This window comes from Salvelinus namaycush, chromosome 27, assembly GCF_016432855.1.
Source record: "Salvelinus namaycush isolate Seneca chromosome 27, SaNama_1.0, whole genome shotgun sequence".
In the NCBI taxonomy this organism is placed as follows: Eukaryota; Metazoa; Chordata; class Actinopteri; order Salmoniformes; family Salmonidae; genus Salvelinus; species Salvelinus namaycush.
Genome location: NC_052333.1, coordinates 34,542,772 through 34,559,101, shown reverse-complemented (window position 1 = coordinate 34,559,101; position 16,330 = coordinate 34,542,772). Strand labels below are relative to the sequence as shown.

Genomic DNA, 16,330 nt, shown 5'->3' with positions numbered 1-16,330 from the left:
AGGAACAGACTACAAACACGAACGAAAACGAAACAGTTCCATGTGGTGCGACATACACAGACACGGAAGACAATCACCCACAAACAAACAGTGAGAACAGCCTACCTTAATATGGTTCTCAATCAGAGGAAACGTCAAACACCTGCCTCTAATTGAGAACCATATCAGGCAACACATAAACCCAACATAGAAACACAACACATAGAATGCCCACCCCAACTCACGCCCTGACCAACTAAACACATACAAAAACAACAGAAAACAGGTCAGGAACGTGACACAACTTGTAGTCACAACACACAACATCGTTACAGTTTTCATGACCGTCACTCACTTAAATGCGACAGACAAAAACATATTACTAAAAAAGATGTATGTCATGCTGTAATACATACAATGTAATTAACATCCCAGACAATGTAATTAACATCACAGACAATGGAATTAACATCACAGACAATGGAATTAACATCACAGACAATGAAATTAACATCACAGACAATATAATTAACATCACATACAATGGAATTAACATCACAGCCAATGGAATTAACATCACAGACAATGAAATTAACATCACAGACAATGGAATTAACATCACAGACAATGAAATTAACATCACAGACAATGTAATTAACATCACAGACAATGGAATTAACATCACATACAATGGAATTAATATCACATACAATGGAATTAACATCACATACAATGGAATTAACATCACCGACAATGGAATTAACATCACAGACAATGGAATTAACATCACAGACAATGGAATTAACATCACAGACAATGCAATTAACATCACAGATGTAGAATTTACATTTAGAGAAAAAAACACCTGCACTGGCATTTTCTCTCTCTCTGCCTCATGGCAACATGTGTAGAATTGCATGAAATTAGCTTTAAAACAGCAACATTTTCTCTTAGCCACATGCACACCTGGACACAACTCGAGAGGGCCATCCTTTCTTACAAACTCTGCTCAGCCTCAGTCTTTCTCTCTTCTTTCCATTCCTCCTCCTCCCCCTCCTCCTAATTCTTGAATGATTTTCATGACATCCATCTCGCTTGTCTGGTCTTTCTGGGCACAACTTGAGAGGGACAGCCATTCTTACAGGCTCTGCCTCAGTCTTTTCTCTGCCTACTGTCCCCCCTCCTCCTCCTCCTCCTTCTTGGACGAAGTTCATCATGTCCATCTATCTTGTCTTCCCTCTCAGTCTCCTTTTCACTCCCCTCTTCTCCTCCTTTTTGGATAATCCATATGTCTGTTGTCTTCCCTCCCTGCCCCCCCCCCCCTCCCTACAGTGTGTCCACAGATGAGATAATGCAGATGGAGAAGGACAGCAACATCAATCATTGCCATGACAACAGCCAGGCTACGGAGGACAGGGAGCGGGAGAAGCAGTTGGCCAGGAAGAGGCTCTACGTGGTCTCAGCTGTTTGCTTGGTCTTCATGATCGGAGAGATCCTGGGTGAGGGGTAAAATGACACATGACTATTGATTAGCCTGTCGATTAGTTAGTCAGGGACTCTATGTGTCTGTCAGTCAGCAGTCAGTTAGTTAGTTAGTTAGTTAGTTGTTAGTCAGTCAGTCAGTCAGTCACTCACTCACTCCTCTCTCTCTCTCTCTCTCTCTCACTCCTCTATCTGTCTGTAGGTGGTTACTTTGCGGGGAGTCTGGCGGTAATGACAGACGCCGCCCACCTGCTGGTAGACTTCGCCAGCTTCATCATCAGCCTGGTGTCTCTGTGGCTCTCGTCCAGACCCGCCACACCCACACTCAGCTACGGCTGGCATCGTGCAGGTGAGATCATCATCCTCGTCATCATTGTTGTCATCATTGTCATATTTTGTCTTTATCGTAATCATTGTCATCATTATTGTCATTATTCATCAACATCATCATCATCATCACCTTCATCTTCATCATGATCATCGTTATCATCATAATATGCTCATCCTCATCATCACTACCATCTTCATCAATAATCAATACTTGATGTATCCCAATATCATGAGCCAGCGAATGTTGAAAGCTACTATAAGCCGTTGATAGTATACTCAATGCGTGTGCTTTCTACTCTCACATGCTTTCTGGAACAAGTAGAAGTAGAAGTGGATAAATAAGTAGAAGTGGAGTGATTTAATATGTCTATAGATGTCACGTAGCTAGGAGTGGTGGGTGCGGAGTCAGGCGCAGAGAGCAGAGGGTTCTTCGGGTTTGCCGTATTTATTCCGGTAAGAATAAGGTCACGTCAACAACAGGCGAAAATAATGACCTCCCCAAAACAGGACACCAAACAGTCCAAAAACATAACCAAACACAACCATCCACACACAGAACAGAAAACAAGCCCGCACAAAAGCAGGCAGGCTTAGAAGGCTTAAATAGCCCTGAACAAAACCCCAAATGAGAAACAGGTGAAACCAATACAGACATAACCAACAGAAAAGGAAAAGGGAATCGGTGGCAGCTAGTAGACCGGTGACGATGACCGTCGAGCGCCGCCCGAACAGGAAGAGGAGCCATCTTCGGTGGAAGTCGTGACAGTACCCCCCCCCTGACGCGCGCCGACACCGGCCTCGAGGTTGACCCGTAGGGCAAGGCGCAGGGCGATCCGGATGGAGGCGATGGAAATCACTCAGCAGTGATGGATCCAAGATGTCCTCCACCGGTGCCCAGCACCTCTCCTCCGGACTGTACCCCTCCCAGTCCACGAGGTACTGTAGGCCCCTCACCCGGCATCTAGAGTCCAGAATGGAACGTACTGTGTGCGCCGGGGACCCCTCGATGTCCAGAGGAGGCGGAGGGACCTCCGGCACCTCACTTTCCTGCAGGGGACCAGCTACCACCGGCCTGAGGAGAGACACATGAAACGAGGGGTTAATACGGTAGTAAGAAGGGAGCTGTAACCTATAACACACCTCGTTTATCCTCCTCAGGACTTTAAATGGCCCCACACACTGCGGCCCCAGCTTCCGGCAGGCAGGCGGAGGGGCAGGTTTCGAGTCGAGAGCCAGACCCGATCCCCCGGTGCGAACACGGGGGCCTCACTGCGGTGGCGGTCAGCGCTCCTCTTCTACCGCCCACCAGCTTGTTTGAGTGATTCCTGGACGACTCTCCAGGTCTCCTTTGAGCGCTGCACCCACACCTCTACCGCAGGAGCTTCGGTCTGCCTCTGATGCCACGGTGCCAGGACCGGCAGGTAGCCCAACACGCACTGGAAAGGTGACATGTTCGTGGAGGAGTGGCGGAGTGAGTTCTGAGCCAACTCTGCCCATGGGACGTACCTCTCCCATTCTCCTGGCCGGTCCTGGCAATACAACCGCAGAAACCTACCCACATCCTGGTTCACTCTCTCCACCTGCCCATTACTCTCGGGGTGAAAACCCGAGGTCAGGCTGACCGAGACCCCCAGACGCTCCATAAACGCCCTCCACACTCGGACCCCGATCAGAAACGATGTCCTCAGGCACCCCGTAGTGCCCGGAAGACGTGGGTAAACAGGGCCTCCGCAGTCTGTAGGGCTGTAGGGAGACCGGGCAACGGGAGGAGACGGCAGGACTTAGAAAACCGATCCACAACGACCAGGATCGTAGTGTTCCCCTGAGACGGGGGAAGATTGGTGAGAAAATCCACCAACAGATGAGACCACAGCCGTTGTGGAACGGGGAGGGGCTGTAACTTCCCTCTAGGCAGGTGTCTAGGAGCCTTACTCTGAGCGCACACCGAACAGGAGGAAACATAAACCCTCACGTCTTTAGCTAAGGTGGGCCACCAGTATCCCCCTAAGACCCCGCACTGTCCTCTTAATACCCGGATGACCCGAAGAGGGTAGCGTATGGGCCCACAGAATCAATTGGTCACAAACACCAAGCGGCACGTACTGAAGACCCACTAGACACTGTGGGGGCGCAGGTTCCAACCGTTCGATGTCCGTGTCCACCTCCCATAGCACCGGTGCCACTAGACACGAAGCTGGAAGGATGGGAGTAGGGTCAATGGACCGCTCCTCGGTGTCATAGAGACGGGACAGCGCGTCGGCCTTAGTGTTAAGGGAACCTGGTCTATAGGAGATGGTGAACCTAAATCTGGTGAAAAACATGGCCCACCTTGCCTGACGAGGATTCAGTCTCCTCACTGCCCGGATATACTCCAGATTACGGTAGTCAGTCCAGATGAAGAAAGGGTGCTTGGCTCCCTCTAGCCAGTGTCTCCACACCTTCAGAGCCTTTACCACAGCTAACAACTCCCAGTCCCCCACGTCATAGTTTCGCTCCGCCGGACTGAGCATCTTCGAAAAGAAAGCGCAGTGGCGGAGCTTCGGTGGCGTGCCCGAGCGCTGTGATAGCACGGCTCCAACCCCAGCCTCGGACGCGTCCACCTCCACTATGAACGCCAAAGAGGGGTCCAGATGAGCCAACACGGGAGCGTCGGTAAACAGCGCCTTCAGGTGACAAAAAGCTCTGTTCGCCTCCACGGACCACCGTAAACGCACCGGCCCCCCCTTCAGCAGTGAGGTAATGGGAGCCGCCACCTGGCCAAAACCCCGGATAAAACTCCGGTAGTAATTGGCAAACCCTAAAAACCGCTGCACCTCCTTTACCGTGGTCGGAGTCGGCCAATTACACACGGCTGTAACGCGGTCACACTCCATCACCACCCCAGAGGTGGAAATGCGATAACCCAGGAAGGAAACGGCTTGTTTGGAGAACACACATTTCTCAGCCTTGACGTACAGGTCATGCTCCAGCAGTCGCCCAAGTACCTTGCGCACCAGAGACACATGCGCGGCGCATGTGGCGGAATAGATCAGGATATCATCGATATACACCACCACACCCTGCAGGTCCCTGAGAATCTCGTCTACGAAGGATTGAAAGACGGCTGGAGCATTCTTCAACCCATACGGCATGACGTGGTACTCATAATGGCCAGATGTGGTACTAAACGCGGTCTTCCACTCATCTCCCTCCCGGATACGCACCAAATTATACCTCCTGAGGTCCAGTTTTGTGAAAAAGCGCGCTCCGTGAAATTATTCTACCGCCGTAGCGATGAGAGGTAGCGGGTAACTAAACCCCACTGTGATGGAATTTAGACCTGCACGGACGCAAACCTCCCTCCTTCTTTTTCACAAACAAGAAACTCGAGGAGACGGGTGACGTGGAGGGCCGAATGTACCCCTGTCCCAGAGATTCAGTGACATATGTCTCCATAGCCACTGTCTCCTCCTGTGACAGCGGGTACACGTGACTCCTGGGAAGTGCTGCGTTTACCTGGAGGTTTATCGCGCAATCCCCTCGTCGATGAGGTGGTAATTGGGTCGCCCTCTTCTTACAGAAGGCGATAGCCAAATCGACATATTCAGAGGGAATGAGCACAGTGGAAACCTGGTCTGGACTCTCCACCGTCGTGGCACCGATGGAAACCCCTCTACACCTACCTGAACACTCCTCTGACCACTCCTGGGTAACCCCCTATTTCCACGAAATCCTAGGATTGTGACTAACCAGCCAGGGAATCCCCAGCACCACTGGAAACGAAGGTGAATCAATAAGGAACAGACTAATCCGCTCCCTATGAGCCCCCTGCGTTACCATGTCCAGTGGAACCGTGGCCTCCCTGACCAGCCCTGACCCTAACGGTCGGCTATCTAGGGAGTGCACGGGGAAGGGTTGATCTATCGGCACCAGCCGAATCCCTAACCTACGAGCGAGTCCACGATCCATAAAGTTCCCAGCTCCGCCTGAATCGACTAGCGCCTTATGCTGGAGAGAGGGAGAAAACTCAGGGAAAGAGATTAGTAAAAACATGTGACCAACAGGGAGCTCTGGGTGAGTCTGGTGCTGACTCACCTGGGGTGACCAAGAAGTGCTCTGCCTGCCCTCTCGACTCCCAGACGAGCTCCTCCAGCACCGATCGGCAGTGTGTCCTCTCCGACCACAGCTGGTGCAGGAGGAGCCTCCTCCTTAGATGGAAGGGGGGGTGCAGCTGTTCCTGCTGACTCCATGCTCTGGTGCGGGCTTCTGTCACGTAGCTAGGAGTGGTGGGCGCGGAGTCAGGCGCAGAGAGCAGAGGGTTCTTTGGGTTTGCCGTATTTATTCCGGTAAGAATAAGGTCACGCCAACAACAATAGTCAAAAATAATGACCTCCCCAAAACAGGACACCAAACAGTCCAAAAACATAACCGAACACAACCATCCACATACAGAACAGAAAACATTCCCGCACAAAAAGAGGAGCCACCTTCGGTGGAAGTCATGACAATAGAAGAGCATACCTAATGGTTGTTTTAGCGTTGTGATTGTGTATCATGGTCTTTACAATAGGAACCTGACAAGTCATACTTAAAAAAATCACATGCATCAATTCTGTCTTCCTGTGTCTCTTACTGGAGACCTTTCCTCTTGGCTCTCACTATGTGGTACGTCTGGTACTGCTGGCAATATCAAATGGGTTTTCCTGCAGCTCTTTACTGTAATATATCTGTCCATGACATTTCTATAATTTCTATCCCTGCCTTTCCCTTGATTTAAACATGATGTGTTCTCTTTTTCTCCTCTCCTGTGTGTGTGTCCTCTCCCTCTATCCTCTAGAGATCCTAGGCGCTCTCCTCTCGGTGGTGACCATCTGGCTTGTGACAGGTGTGTTGGTCTACCTGGCCGTGCAGCGGCTCATCAGAGATAATTACGAGATCGAGGGGACCATCATGCTCATTACCTCAGGCTGCGCTGTGCTTGCAAACATCATGTGAGTCCACTGACCCGAAACGCGGCCCATTTTTTCACCATTCATGAACTGAAATGTTCGTAGAGAAATTCAATTCCATTCATTCAATTCTAATTCATCTTCGGGAATTGATGTGGTCTGCTGTTACCATGACTAATGTAGTATTTACAATTGACGACTACTGATGACAGACAAGCTAAGAAACTGACGTGGATTGCCGTGGGTTTTATTCCCTGTAAGTAGTATTTTCGGGTTGTTAACGGTTCCCGCTTAGGACTAGATATTAGTGACTCACAAGTGAAAATCAAACCACAGTATGTCACACTTTATTTGGATAGTCCGTATTTTCATACTATCAACAAACTATCTGTTAATAAGCAACTGCTTGCTAAGGTTACTATTAGGGTTAGGGTTAGGTTTAGAATAATGGTTAGGGTAAGGGTTAAGGTTTGGGAAAGTGTTAGGATAAGTGTTAAGGTTAGTGTTAAGGTTAGGGTTAGAGCTACGTTTAGGGTTAGTAGATACAGTAATTAGTTGAAATATTACTGATAGTCTAGATAGTCCATCTATAGATGCTCTACAGACTATCCAAATAAAGTGTTACTCAACAGTAGCAAGTAGATGTGACAGTAACAAGGATATACAAGTATTGTCATGTAAACAGCCTACAGATATCTTCCACAGCATGAAGATTCAATGTTGCAGTAATGCATCCAGGTATAATGCTTTATAACTTGTTGTAAGCATATATGAACATTTATAATGCCTAATAACAAGGCTTTTAATATGTTATGCCTTTCTGAATGTCCCGTGGGCAGTATGGCTTTCACCTTGCACCAGTCCGGGCATGGGCACAGCCATGGGGGCCTCAGTAGCGGGCACAGCCACAGCCACGGAAACAAGGACAAGGGCAACCATGGTCACAGCCACGCGGTGGGCGATAGGCACGGGCACAGCAACAAAAGTAACCACTCACACGGTAACGGTAACCAGGAAAACCATTCCCATGGAAACGGCGATGTGGAGCAGCACGGTAGGGTGGACGTTCAGCGGTATGAGTTGTCGGAGTCGCAACCTCAGGCCAACGCCAGCGTGCGTGCCGCCTTCGTGCACGTGGTGGGAGACCTGCTCCAGAGCATCAGCGTGCTGGTCAGCGCCATCATCATCTTCTTCAAGGTCAGTGGTCAGAGAACAACTGGGGTGATATGGGAGGTAGTGGTCAACTGGGGTGATGGTGGAGATAGTGGTCAACTGGGGTGATGTGGGAGATAGTAGTCAACTGGGGTGATGTGAGGGGTAGTGGTCAACTGGGGTGATGTGGGAGATAGTGGTCAACGTTGGTGATGGGAGGGGTAGTGGTCAACTGGGGTGATGGGAGGGGTAGTGGTCAGCTGGGGTGATGTGGGAGATAGTGGTCAACGTTGGTGATGGGAGGGGTAGTGGTCAACTGGGGTGATGTGGGAGGTAGTGGTCAACGGAGGTGATGGGGGAGATAGTGGTCAACTGGGGTGATGTGGGAGATAGTGGTCAACTGGGGTGATGGTGGGGTAGTGGTCAACTGGGGTAATGGTGGAGATAGTGGTCAACTGGGGTAATGGTGGGGTAGTGGTCAACTGGGGTGATGGTGGGGTAGTGGTCAACTGGGGTGATGGGAGGGGTAGTGGTCAGCTGGGGTGATGTGGGAGATAGTGGTCAACGTTGGTGATGGGAGGGGTAGTGGTCAACTGGGGTGATGTGGGAGATAGTGGTCAACGTTGGTGATGGGAGGGGTAGTGGTCAGCTGGGGTGATGTGGGAGATAGTGGTCAACATTGGTGATGGGAGGGGTAGTGGTCAACTGGGGTGATGTGGGAGGTAGGGGTCAATGGAGGTGATGGGGGAGATAGTGGTCAACTGGGGTGATGTGGGAGGTAGGGGTCAATGGAGGTGATGTGGGAGGTAGTGGTCAATGGAGGTGATGTGGGAGGTAGTGGTCAACTGGGGTCATGTGGTAGGCAGTGGTCAACTGGGGTTATGTGGTAGGCAGTGGTCAACTGGGGTGATGTGGGAGGTAGTGGTCAACTGGGGTTATGTGGTAGGCAGTGGTCAACTGGGGTGATGGGGGAGATAGTGGTCAACTGGGATGATGTGGGAGGTAGTGGTCAACTGGGGTCATGTGAGAGGTAGTGTTTATCTGGGGTGATGGGGGAGAACGTGGTTAACTGGGGTCATGTGGTAGGCAGTGGTCAACTGGGGTGATGGGGGAGAAAGTGGTTAACTGGGGTCATGTGGTAGGGGGTGGTCAACTGGGGTCATGTGAGAGGTAGTGTTTATCTGGGGTGATGGGGGAGAACGTGGTTAACTGGGGTCATGTGGTAGGCAGTGGTCAACTGGGGTGATGGGGGAGAAAGTGGTTAACTGGGGTCATGTAGTAGGGGGTGGTCAACTGGGGTGATGGTGGAGATAGTGGTCAACAGGGGTTATGTGGGAGGTAGTGGTCAACTGGGGTGATGGGGGAGATAGTGGTCAACTGGGGTGATGTGGGAGGTAGTGGTCAACTGGGGTCATGTGAGAGGTAGTGTTTATCTGGGGTGATGGGGGAGAACGTGGTTAACTGGGGCCATGTGGTAGGCAGTGGTCAACTGGGGTGATGGGGGAGAAAGTGGTTAACTGGGGTCATGTGGTAGGGGGTGGTCAACTGGGGGGATGGTGGAGATAGTGGTCAACAGGGGTTATGTGGGAGGTAGTGGTCAACTGGGGTCATGTGAGAGGTAGTGGTCAACTGGGGTGATGTGAGAGGTAGTGGTCAACTGGGGTCATGTGAGAGGTAGTGGTCAACTGGGGTCATGTGAGAGGTAGTGGTCAACTGGGGTGATGGGGCAGAAAGTGGTTAACTGGGGTCATATGGGAGCAGGGGCGTTCGGTGACATTTAAGATGAGGGAGGATGATAATTTTTTTATGAGCATGGCCTTATTTCTATTAAAGCATATTGGATGACTGTCATTTATATTCCATTCACCCAGTTCAATGTAACATTGCTAGGTTTAGGCTACTACATGATACTCACATTTTCCCTATACCCATCATAAGGTTGCTACAACCTAGCTTATGAATAAACATTTACAACTTAGGTTCACAGGTCAAGAGACAAATTTGTGTAATCAAGGTGACATACATTCAGTACCGTCTTGCACACTCTTGCCTGCATCTAGCTGATCTAGGGTGTTATCATTAGTCCAACAGTTGCAAACGAGAGTTTCTATTGGACAAATTCAGATATGTTTTATCCCCGTTTTCTTCCGTTTTCTTCCATTTAAGAAACGTTTTTCAACAGAATCGGAAGAATAAATATACCCCTGATCACACGCAAACACAGTTCACTTTCAAAGCAGCCACATGCAAACAGCATGATCATTTTGCTCATTGTATAATTCCTTCTCGCATCTACGCACTCTCCTCCTTTCACCTTTTCTCTTGGCTTGTGGACAGCACATCAGCTGTCTGTGACCAGGCGAAAAAACCTTTCCAAGCCAAACCTTCATATCATAACCGTTAACCGCTACCCACAGCTTACATCGTTGTCACCATATTAGCTAACGTCATAGTCAACATAGCTACTAGAACTAACGCGTTAGTAAACCTGCTACAATCATGCTAGCTAGTACAGTCAGCAAGCAATTTAGCAGTTACACCAGTGGCCACTGTGGCAATAAATTAATAAAAGCAACAAAAAAAATAACACGAAATCTCTCTCTCTCTTACAAATAAATACATTTGTTCAAAACTGTTGCTCAAAATATGTTATGTAGTGCTAACTTGCTGTAACTTATGTTTTCAGTACAAAATTTATTTATCTGATCCTTTGATTGGGTGGACAACATGTCAGTTCAGGCTGCAAGAGCTCTGATAGGTTGGAGTGTCACGATCGTCATAAGGAGTGGACCAAAATGCAGCGTGGTATGTTTCCATCCTTTTTATTAGGAAGAGAAAACTCAAATAACAAAAACAATAAAGCGAACAAACGAAACGTGACGCTCAGAGTAGTGCACACAGGCAACTATACCTAGACAAGATCCCACAAAGCACAATGGGGAAATGGCTACCCAAATATGATCCCCAATCAAAGACAACGATAACCAGCTGCCTCTGATTGGGAACCATACCAGGCCAACATAGACATATAATTCCCCTAGATAACCCACCCTTAATCACACCCCAACCTAACCAACATAGAGAATAAACAGCTCTCAATGGTTAGGGCGTGACATGGAGGATGTCTTCTGGAAGTTGTCAGAATGACTGTGTAAGTCTATGGTAGGCGGTGAAAACCATGAGCATTCTAGGTTTTGTATTGGAGTCAGTGTACCCAGAGGAGGACGGAAACTAGCTGTCCTCCGGCTACAACATGGTGCTACCCTACAGAGTGCTGTTGAGGCTACCATAGTCCTTCATTGCAAAGCAGTGTGTTTTAATCAATTATTTGGTAACGTGAATATATTTAGTATAGTTTTGTCAATTTAAAAAAGAAAAATGTAAAAAGAAAAAAAAAATCACTGAGGAGAATGGTTCTACCCTTCTTCCTCTGAGGAGCCTTCACTTTTATGGGAGGTAGTGGTCAACTGAGGTGGAGAGGGCGATGGGGTGAGGAGATTAGGACCGAGGGAAAATGGGCAGGTTAGATGAGGATGAGGCGGATGTTAGTGTTGACTCACTCTCCCTGGCTTTCGTAAGATGTCATTTTGATCTGATCATTTAGATAGCTGAATACTCCTTGCATTAGAATGAAACACAGTAGTGTCCCAAATAGTGCCCTGACAATATTAGGTAATTAGTCTAATTTCATAGATTAAGTTAAAAGTCCTTTTGAATTTGCATACATTTAGCATAAATACTATTGAAAACTCTCAGCAAAACACAATGAATCAAGCAGTAATTGATGGAAGATCCATATACTGTAACTACTATTTCTAGTTAGCTACGATTTATTATAAATTGTTGACTATCCACTTCGCGATTTATTAGCTTGCGCAAACAAATTAAGTATCACTGCAGTACATAATGTACCGCTCGGTTACAGAAGTTTACAGGTTCATTTCACAGTAAACCCAGTGTGACTTTTAGACTCTTCCCCCTCTTCCTTCCTGTGTGTGATAATCTCTCACTATCTTCATGTGCTGAGCATGCACCCCCGTAGGCATTGAAATCTACCGCGTCATGTTCTCAACTTTTGAGCATGGTGTATTTTTTTGACTGATATTGCGGCAATTCTCAATATAATTATCCCTTTTATGATGCTGTACGAGCACAAACTTTACGTGTTTCAATGTGCGATAGAGACGTCACAGATTTCCTCAAGTATGTCTTGACTAAAGTAAAATATATTGGGGGGAAAAGATGTAAAGATAATGTAAGATAATGCTCCCGAGTGGCGCAGCGGTCTAAGGCACTGCATCTCAGTGCTAGAGGTGTCACTACAGACACCCTGATTCAAATCCAAGCTGTATCACAAACGGCTGTGATTGGGAGTCCCATAGGGCAGCGCACAATTGGCCCAGCGTCGTCCGGGTTTGGCTGTCACGTTCCTGACCTGTTTTCTGTTGTTTGGTATGTGTTTATTGGTCAGGGCGTGAGTTTTGGGTGGGCAGTCTATGTTTTCTGTTTCTATGTTGGTTTTGGGTTGCCTGGTATGGCTCTCAATTAGAGGCAGGTGTTTGACGTTTCCTCTGATTGAGAGTCATATTAAGGTAGGTTGTTCTCACTGTTTGTTTGTGGGTGATTGTCGTCCGTGTCTGTGTCTGCGCACCACACGGGACTGTAGCGTTCGTTTGTAATAGTCTGTTCCTGTTCGTGCGTTCTTCATGTTTTATGTAAGTTCTCTCGTTCAGGTCTGTCTACTTCGTTTTGTTGTTTTTGTAAAATTATCAAGTGTTCTTCGTGTGTTTAGTTTCGTCTTGTTAAATAAAGTTCATTATGTATTCACAACCCGCTGCACGTTGGTCAAATCACTACTCCTCCTCTTCGTATGAAGAGGAGGAGGAACACCGTTACATTGGCGCTTGTAAGCCGTCATTGTAAATAAGAATTTGTTCTTAACTGACTTGCCTAGTGAGATAAAGGTAAAAAAATATATAATATTAAACTATGTCATGATTATGGTCCTTAATCACTCTTTCTCTGATTCCCACAGCCCGAGTATAAGATAGCTGACCCTATCTGTACATTCCTGTTTTCCATATTTGTCCTGGGAACCACCATCACCATTCTGAGAGACATCCTGATAGTCCTCATGGAAGGTAAAACATGGGATTCCCTCTAACATCCCTGTTTCGGGATTATATTAAAGTGGCCATCTTACTATAGACTAGGAATGACTTATATTGACGACAGCCACGAGGATATGTTTTTGTGCAAGAGTTGATGATTGTAACATGTCTAAAAGGGACCTAAGTTGCCAAACTTTTGTGCCCAGTCCCTCCTCTGTGTGTGTGTAATGAAATCCTTATCTTTCCCTCCCTCTCTATCTCTTCCCAGGCACCCCAGCTGGAGTGAAGCACGGTGAGGTGAGGGACCGGCTGTTGGCAGTGAAGGGGGTGAAGTCTGTCCATAGCCTCCATATCTGGGCCCTGACTATGAACCAGAAGGTGCTGTCAGCACACGTGGCTATAGGTGAGTGTAGCTGGACCAGGCTGCCAGTAATCTACTGTTATGTTACATCTCTCATATATAATGATGATGATGATGGCTTTATTGTATCCATTACCATTTATATTTTTTTGTCATATGTCAGAGTATGACACTTTCTGTGGAAATACCACTGCTGTTTCCACTATCTATGACTTGACTTGATCAGACCATAGTGACTTGCAGAATTGTGATTTGGTCAGTGTCATCATACTTGCATTTCCCTTTCCCTCCACAGATGACTTAGTGGATGCCCAGCCAGTTCTAAGGGAGATGACCCAAACTTGCTTCTCCAACTACAACTTCCATTCAGTCACCATACAGCTGGAACAACAAGCCGACCAGAAGCCTGGGTGTAGCCTGTGTGACGACCCCAAAATATAGACGTCTGTTTAAGTCCATGGGAGAGGCCAGGAGCCCAGAGGAATAAGCTACCAAACCAGGATTTAGTTGTAACCTGGACAGGCTTTTGGCCAGTGCTTGACTTGGCCAGGAACATACTGGAACTGAGTTATAGCATCTCACATATTCTACTGCTTGAGTTCCTGCACCTCTTAGAGAATATTGGCTTAAAATATTCAGTGGTGTAAAGTACTTAAGTGAAAATATTTTTTAAGTACTACTTAAGTTGTTTTTTGGGGTTACCTGTACTTTACTTTACTATTTATATTTTTGACAACTTTAACTTTTACTCCACTACATTCCTAAAGAAAATAATGTACTTCTTACACCTTACATTTTCCCTGACACCCAAAAGTACTCGTTACATTTTGAATGCTTAGCAGGAAAGCACAATTGTCTAATTCATGCACTTATTGAGAGAACATCCCTGGTCATCCCTACTGCCTCATCTGGCAGACTCACTAAACACAAATGCTTCGTTTGTAACATATTTCTGAGTGTTGAACTGTGACCCTGGCAATCCGTAAATAAAAAAAAACAAGAAAATCGTATTGTCTGGTTTGCTTAAAATAAGACATTTTAAATGATTTTTGCTTTTACTTTTGATACTTAAGTATATTTAAAACCAAATACTTTTAGACTTTTACTCAAGTAGTATTTTACTGGGTGACTTTTACTTTTACTTGAGTCATTCTCTTTTGAGGTATCTTTACTTTTACTCAAGTATGAAAATTGGGTACTTTTTCCACCACTGAAAATATTGTGGAGTTCCTGCACCTTAATATAAACAGCACCCAAAATAGAATACAACTTTATTGTCCATGTGTTACAGCAAAAGACGTGCAGTGCAACCCCCCTGGATGAGTACCGGCACCTATTTCAGCCCACTTCAAGCACTGCTTTTGGCTGATCTATCATGGATATTGGACCCGAGGGGTATACTACAAAGCAGGATCAATGAGTTAGCCAGCTAATTTTATTTATTTATTTATTTCACCTTTATTTAACCAGGTAGGCCAGTTGAGAACAAGTTCTCATTCACAACTGCGACCTGGCCAAGATAAAGCAAAGCAGTGCGACATAAAGAGTTACACGTGGGATAAACAAAAGTACAGTCAATAACACAATAGAAAAATGTATATACAGTGTGTGCAAATGGAGTAAGGAGATAAGGCAATAAATAGGCCATAATAGCGAAGTATTGCCTAAATAGTAGCTAACTTGCCTAAATATTCTGAAATAACTTTTAGTTTTTAACAAATTCCATGCAATTCTTCTACTCATTTTGTCATGGGTTGGGATATTTTTATGCCGTTTTACAGCGTGAATTTCCTGCAACTCTACACATAGGGTGGAGAGAAATGTTTGCAGTTTTGAATATGATATCTGATTGAGAGTGACTAACAAAATCAATGTGGATCCCCCGGTCGGTAATTTGACCGTGATTACGACAAGTTTAGATAACTGGCTAGACTAACGTACCAATCTAAAAAATGTTTGCTGAAATTTGCCCAACCAAATTTCTAAATTGCACCTTGTGTATTATACTATTCTAACTTTCACACAGTAAGTTGAGACACCGACTGAGTTCCCCTCCATCCCTGGTCTAATTGACTCAACAAAACACATATCTAAGTTTCTTAATGAACCACAAAATCAATAGTTATTTGGGATAGCTGGCTAACTCATTGATCCTGCATTGTAGTTTACCCATCTGTTGTGTGGTTAGTTTGTTTATCTCTGAAATCAGAGGTGGTCATTCTACACTCACAAGAAAGTGCCTCTGTGCAATCATTCTCAAAGAAGTTAAGATTGAAGAGATCAAGGATGGAGTGCCTTACCCGATTACAGGCTCGAAAAGTGTTGCACACACCATATATTATATTTATATACACCACCGGTCAAAAGTTTTAGAACACCCACTCATTCAAGGGTTTTTCTTTATTTTGACTATTTTCTACATTGTAAAATAATAGTGAAGACATCAAAACTATGAAATAACACATATGGAATCATGTAGTAACCAAAAAAGTGTTAAACAATTCAAAATATGTTATATTTGAGATTTTTCAAATAGCCACCCTTTGCATTGATGACAGCTTTGCACACTCATGGCATTCTCTCAACCAGCTTCATGAGGTAGTCACCTGGAATGCATTTCAATTAACAGGTGTGCCTTGTTAAAAGTTAATTTGTGGAATTTCTTTCCTTCTTAATGCATTTGAGCCAATCAGTTGTGTTGTGACAAGGTAGAGGTGGTATACAGAAGATAGCCCTATTTGGTAAAAGACCAAGTCCATATTATGGCAAGAACAGCTCAAATAAGCAAAGAGAAACAACAGTCCATCATTACTTTAAGACATGAAGGTCAGTCAATATGGGAAAGTTCTAGAACTTTTAAAGTTTCTTCAAGTGCAGTCACAAAAACCATCAAGCGCTATGATGAAACTGGCTCTCATGAGCACCGCCACTGGAAAGGAAGACCCAGAGTTACCTCTGCTGCAGAGGATAAGTGCATTAGAGTAAAC

At 46.1% G+C, this 16,330-nt stretch overlaps 1 protein-coding gene across 1 annotated transcript; it reads left to right on the top strand.

Annotated features, from left to right (window-relative positions):
• Positions 1-1,366: 1,366 nt before the first annotated feature.
• Positions 1,367-13,784, top strand: LOC120022377 (zinc transporter 8-like). The gene is made up of 7 exons (XM_038966269.1): positions 1,367-1,478; positions 1,664-1,810; positions 6,608-6,761; positions 7,559-7,940; positions 12,907-13,012; positions 13,251-13,385; positions 13,639-13,784. The coding sequence occupies exons 1-7, from the start codon at positions 1,460-1,462 to the stop codon at positions 13,782-13,784; spliced, it is 1,089 nt and encodes a 362-aa protein (XP_038822197.1). The 5' UTR covers positions 1,367-1,459.
• Positions 13,785-16,330: the final 2,546 nt, after the last annotated feature.

Bases quoted from the DNA above. Each gene is read 5' to 3' on its own strand.
- LOC120022377 (XM_038966269.1), top strand. The intron at 7,941-12,906 runs GTGATATGGGAG...TGATTCCCACAG, and splicing joins GTGGTCAGAGAACAACTGGG to CCCGAGTATAAGATAGCTGA. The intron at 13,013-13,250 runs GTAAAACATGGG...ATCTCTTCCCAG, and splicing joins CCTGATAGTCCTCATGGAAG to GCACCCCAGCTGGAGTGAAG.